This window comes from Echinops telfairi, unplaced genomic scaffold (genome assembly GCF_000313985.2).
Source record: "Echinops telfairi isolate 266 unplaced genomic scaffold, ASM31398v2 ScPeMD7_7410;HRSCAF=8448, whole genome shotgun sequence".
Lineage (NCBI taxonomy): Eukaryota > Metazoa > Chordata > Mammalia > Afrosoricida > Tenrecidae > Echinops > Echinops telfairi.
Window position 1 is genome coordinate 15116552 of NW_022111310.1, and position 6467 is coordinate 15123018.

The window sequence follows — 6467 nt, forward strand, 5'->3', positions numbered from 1 at the left end:
CTTTACACAATTGATGTATGTATGGATTGTGATAAGAGTTGTATGAGCCCCTAATAAAACGATTGAAAAAATAAATTAATCAATTAAATAAATAAAATAAAGTAAAAATAAATAAAACACAAGCCTCTCAAATTGATCTCCCTCATTCACATGTAAAAGAAAGGATTAATAAAAAAGAAAACATCTGCACAGTAGCTTCAACACAAAATGCACAAAAGCGACTTTAAACACTGCACACTTCACATATATGCAAAAGTCCATTTCTCTATCTGGAAAAACAGGTAGGTGCACAGGAGGATGTTGCACAAAGCATCATCATCCATCAAGGTGAGAACCACAACTGGGAACCACTGTGCTACGCAACACAAAATCACTATTACCATCTCAACTAAAAGTAAACCTCTACTTTGCTTGAGCAGAGTTTCCATCCCCTCACATGGACAACAATGAGGATTAAAAAAAGAGCTCTGAGAGTCAACTCTGAGCAGCTAGCAATGTGGGGAAGCCTGAAACTAACTGGGATGTGTCTTCTTAAGGCCCTGGAAGTGAAACTCTAGGAGCTTGTGAATAAAGAATGCTGTCGCTGTGGTTGTTCACTGCTTTGGAATCAATGCCCAACCTTTAAGAATGCATGCTTCACTTTTCAAATGAAACGACAGTCCTGTTGGTGTATGGGAGTGGCACCCAACAGAGCTACATTTAGCTCCTTGTTTCCACGCCAGTGTGCTGGGGACTGCGCCTCTAACAACATGCTGCTGTGCACATGCTTGCAAGACAAAGTTCTGGGAATGCTGACAGATGACAATTACCTCAGAAATATTCAAATATTTTTGACAACAAAATTAGAAAACGTCACTGACTTCAACATCTGACCTCCCGCAGAAGGCAAACAAATGAACGAGGCTACCTTCCCTAGCAGCAGGGACTGGAGTCAATCAGCGGTTGCTCTGTGACTAAGCTCTGGCCATGGGCGTAAGTCAGAGGATAGTGCCACAATTTTCCAGAAAGAACTGGCATGCCTTCTTAGACCCTCTTCACTTTTCTCATGTGCTCCATTATCTCCTGCACCGCACCATGAAGATGGAAGAGGTGGGAGCTGAAAGAAGCCGGAATCCCTGAAGACTTGGTCAAGCTCCCACTTTTAAGTGAGAGACAATTTTATCCCATATGAGGCCATAATAGTTGGGCTTTACTGCTACCTACTTTCAGCTAAATGAATGCTAGTGAAAACATGCAATTGGTACCTAAGAAAACATTTTTTGTATTTCTTAAACACTTTCCAGTATAGACCAGTTGATGATATAGGTAGCCATTACCTTCTTGATGATGGGTATAACAATTTCAGAGAACTCCTGGAATCTGTCCTCCTTGGTGGCTTTCAGGATGTCAGCTGCACAACGGATTGCCACAATCTTGTATTTTATATTCTCTTTACAACACTCCTTCAACACAGCTTGGAGAATCTCATTTGTGGTGGGCTGATTGGGCACAGACTTTTCCAGCTCTGCACTAGAGGATCCACACAAAAGCAGTGCTACAATTAACAAAGGCGACAGCATTCAGGTTGTTTCAGACATGGCATCTCCTGTGAAAGAGCACTTACCTGCAAGCTGTCACCACACAGCCAATGGCTTTCAACAGTTCCTCCTAAAGGAATGAAAGATTAGAGAACAGTATTAATTAATCCAACGTGTCTCATCTACCTTCTCTTTGACTATTACCTCAGAAAAATACAAATATTTTGGACAACAAAAATGAACAGGTGTTATTGTTTAGGATGCATGTTTACAGTGTTTTACTTCCAACCATGCAATAAAGATAAATATCTTCCATCTCCATTTCATAAAGCCCTTGAGAACCGACACACCCGAGGTCACGCAGGCAGAACTATAGCCATAGGACTAGAAGCAAGTCTGGCACAAGCCCACTACTTCTTCTACAATACCACAGGGTTTACTGACCTCTATAACATAAAATAGTTCATGTTGAAAAAAACTCATAATTCCTACTGAATATTCACTCTAAGTACCCTACTAGAGCCCTTGTATGAACAATGACTGTCACTACTTTCCAGGCACAGTGCTGGGCTTTCACAGCTCCAGGAGTAGAAGCTGCTTGCCTTGCTACTCAATTTCATTTATACCCAAACCAGTTATGTTCATGAGGTCGCCAAGTACAAAATAAAGGTCATTTGGTTTCAGATTTAAACATGATATATAAAATTCAATCTCAAGCAATAGTGTACATTATTTAGGCATACAAGCAGTTACATGCACACTTTGACAAAACATATCAAACAGGCAAAGTTTAATGAAAGTTTCTGACTGCTAGGAAACCTGGTTCACAACATCAAACCATGGTAAGCCCCAGAAAAATTAGAGTCTTATTTTTATTAAAAAATGAAAGATGAAGTCATAATCCTTTAAGGATACCTTTCAATTTAACTGGGCATGAATGGGTCCTTTACCTTTCCTGCCCATGTTCTTCCAGCCAGGCCTTGCAGTAATGCGCTTAGTATCATTCCCAGATACGGGGGGACTAGAGAGGTTGTTTGTTTTGCAATCGATGCCATGGCAACTGCACCCTGGGCTTTCATTTTCCAGGACTGGGACTGTAAAGCCTTCTGGGTAATTGTAATCAACTCTTGCAGGTATAGCCGAATGCCACCAAATGAACCTAGGTTAGGAAAAGCAAAATTAATACAACTGCTGAGATTTTCCAAAACGGTCAACTTTTTCTTTCTAAGTAACTGTCATTCTAAAGCAATGACTCTTAATTGTTACATCTAGGACATCCTCAAAGGCAGAGAAAGGAGATGATATTGTCACTGATCTTTACAACAGTGGGACTAAAGAGAAACAGTTATGTCCACAGGAGGATGTTGCACAAAGCACCACCATCCATATCAAGGTGGAAATCACTGTGCCAGGCAACATAAAATCACTAATGCAATCTCAACTAAAAGTAAACCTATGCTTTGGGCAGAGTTTCCATCCCTTTACCTGGGCAGCAGTGAGGATTACAAGAAGAGCTCTAAGAGCTAACTTTGAGCACTTAGCAATGTCTGAAACTAAATGGGATGTGCCCTCTTAAGGCCCTGGAAGTGAAACCATAGGAGCTTGTGAATAAAGAATATTGTTGTTGGTTGCTGTACAATTAGCTCCAAATCATGGCAAGCCCATGCGTAGCGGGACAGGACGATGGTGACTGATTTTCAGAAGTAGACTGCCAGGCCTACCTTCCTATCTAAGTGTGGAAGCTCCACTACAATCTGTTCAGCATGACAGCAGCAGGTAAGTCTCCACTAACAGATGGGGAGGTGGGGGGGGGGGGAGAGGCTATGCTAGAAGTAGACCAATAACTGAACCAGGCTCCCTTATATGGAAGGCATCACTGAACCACCACTGCTGCTGAAAAAAGAACACTAGTAAGAAATCCCAGCTGTGGGTTAAGAAACCGGTTTCCTTCCTAGACACTATTTGCTCACCTGGTACATTTTCTTGCCATACTTCAGTCCATAAGTTACATTCTTCTTGTTCTGATTTTTCATCAGCAGCAATTTCATGCATGCCTAGAAATGCCAAAGGCAGAACTTCTTTTGCATGGTTCTTCAACACATCAGGGCCATACCTTCCAATAGCATGAATAGTCAGAGCACAAGAGGTCTTATAGACGGGTTCTAAGAGAACAGAAGAAATAAAAATCCATATTCAAATCTTGACGATTTAAAGAGTGACATGTCTGAGTAGACTATTACTTAACGGCAGCAAACTACCAAAATAAAATGAGAGCAGTTTCTGGTACACACATGACATCACAGAGGACACTGTGAACCAGGAACGTGCTGCTTGACCCGTAGAGATTTGGGGTTTGTCAGCCCCTACAACTGTGGAAACCCGATCCAGGAATGGGGGCCTTGCCAGTCCACACAAATTACATAAGCCATTTCCTAGAGCCAAATCTCTCTACATTTAACAGCCTTGAAAACTCACAGGGGCAGTTCTACCTTGTCCTATAGGGTCGCTATGAGACAGTGTCCACTCAGTGGCTGTGTCTGGTCTTTTGTTTTCATTTGTTTGCTTCTCTTTGAGAACCCCGTCTAAGAGAGGGTACAACCTGATATATATTGTTTTGTAGACAATATGCTCTAGAAAGGCACTGAAAAAAGAGGAAGACCATGAAGGAGATCGAGTGACACAGTGGCTGCAACAATTGGTGTGAGCATAGGACCAACTGTGACGATGGTGCAGGACAGGGCAGTGTTTCATTCGGTTGTGCATACGGTTGCTATGGGTCAGAACCAACTCTATGGTACCTAACATCACTATAGACTAAAATCTGAAATTAAGTAACATAAAATATGAGTGAAAGGTACCTTCTTTCTCCATATACCAGCCACTGAGTTTCTGCAGAAGTTTTTCAGTGCTGCTATCCCGTGAGGTCTGAAAAAGTAACAATTCTAGTGACTTCTTCATAATTATCAATGAGTTTTACTAACTATATAACAAATTCAGCTCACCCGAACTAGATGGCCCATGGCAAATGCACAAGATTTCTGAATGACACTGTTCCGATCTGTCAGGCCACTAAGCAACGCACTCATAAGTTTACCTATCAGGAATAAAAAAAAAAAAAGGCCTGATAGTTGAGTGACCAAATATTTGGTACTGTTCCCAGGAGCGAATCCCATGTAATCACGTCACATCTGATCTACACCAACCACAGCAGTTTAGGAATCGTTAGTGTTAAGTTTGTGCTATCCCTTGCTTCCTTTCACCTGAGACAAAATGAAGCGTTAATCTATTCCTAGAAAACAATGTGGAAAGGAGACCTAGGTACATCATATTCATCAGCTCCATCCAAGAGCTTATCTAAGAAGAGAAAAATGCAGAGTGAAAGTTAGTTACGCATCATAAATGGCTTCTATGCGATGGCAGCTACTTTGACCTCCTAATGCCACTAAGAAGTAAACGAACACTCACAAAACAGCAAAAAGCTGACTAATCTGATAATCCCTACCGTCTGCAAAGATAACAATGAGAGTGGGGGCAGGCGGAGGTAAAATAGTGAACATGCAGCATCATAAGTATATCTGAATGATATTTTTTCCTTTAAAATCTTATCTCTCTTTTATACACACAAACCTTGTCACACAAGACAAATCCATGCAAAAACATCAGCACACATGGTTCTGACAAACTCACCTGAGTAAGGTGTTAGGTCCTGGGGACACTGAGTAGTTAGTGACACAATGACACTGGCACAGCCTCCCTACAGGGTTACAAAGGCAAAGGTCTAAATTGACAGTCACAGTGCTCGACCTAGTAAACCCTTACTAGGAGTACACGAAGCCTAATAATTCCTCTGGGCTTCCATCTCGAAGAGGGAAGCCCGCACTTTAAATTAGCAATATAAAGATTTTTCTCTGTCCCATATATCCAGTATGAAGATAGGTACCCTAATACATTGCAAGAAAGAAAGAAAATTGATACAATCTCTTGGGATGGTAACACATCACCTAGTACACTCTTGTTCTAATTCGTTATAGAAATGGAATCAAAGAAAATAGGCTGTGCTATTTCCAAAGATACGTATCACAGTGCTTTCATATAAAATAACTGGGAAAATCTGGGTGTGTCCATGATGGATTAAAACAGATCATCTTACATACATACCTTAGAGAGAGAGAGAGAGAGTGTGTGTGTGTGTGTGTGTGTAATATAGTACAGGTTCCCAAACTACTCCTTTACAGAAAAAAATTACTTGGTACCATGGCAGCTAAAAAACTTTGTACAATAGACCACAATCCAAGATAAAGTGTGGGCTTTTGCTTTTGCAGCCCTCCTAGATCATTGCAGCACGCCTCAGGGGATGTGATCACCTACTTCGGTAAGCACTTGCACTAAAGGATCATATGGCTATTAGAGGACCTGCACAGAAGAGACTAGAAGGAAATATTCTAAAATACTAATAGCAATTATCTCTGGGTAGTAAATATATGGCAATCAGCAATTTCTAACTTTCTTCTGATCTACAAATGCTAAAACATTTTAAATACAAACAAGTACTAATATATAATGTGAAAAAAATGTGAGCTATTTGTTTTTAAAAAGGGATAATCCTATATAAATTTTTAATAAAAAAAGAGAAGTGTCTTGGAAAGCACTTTTCTATCTAGACACCTGCTGATCCCTATGGAAAAACACTAATCACCACCAGAAAATCTGTGCCCTGAAAGAGAACTGCCATTCGCTGACACGGACCCCGGGCCTGGAGACGCGACGCCATGTGCTTGTACATGGCTACTAGAGAACAGGGTCCACCGAAAAAGCAAAATAATATTCACTGGACAAGTTATGTTTTATTTCCTGAATAAGTGTTTTAATTTATTAGTGCAACCATCAAAACAAATGGTTAATAAGGTTAAAAGGAAAAGCATAAATTTCAAAATGATGACTAGTATATAT

At 40.6% G+C, this 6467-nt stretch overlaps 1 protein-coding gene across 1 annotated transcript in view; it reads right to left on the reverse strand.

Annotated features, from left to right (window-relative positions):
* Positions 1–6467, reverse strand: part of ECPAS (Ecm29 proteasome adaptor and scaffold) — a 97509-nt gene that overhangs the window by 11138 nt on the left and 79904 nt on the right. The window contains exons 38-44 of the mRNA XM_004711038.3: positions 5205–5271; positions 4520–4611; positions 4376–4442; positions 3488–3679; positions 2468–2676; positions 1604–1647; positions 1317–1509 (exon numbers count right to left, since the gene is read on the reverse strand). Coding sequence (XP_004711095.2) covers positions 1317–1509; positions 1604–1647; positions 2468–2676; positions 3488–3679; positions 4376–4442; positions 4520–4611; positions 5205–5271 — 864 coding nt within the window. The remainder of the gene's footprint in view (positions 1–1316; positions 1510–1603; positions 1648–2467; positions 2677–3487; positions 3680–4375; positions 4443–4519; positions 4612–5204; positions 5272–6467) is intronic.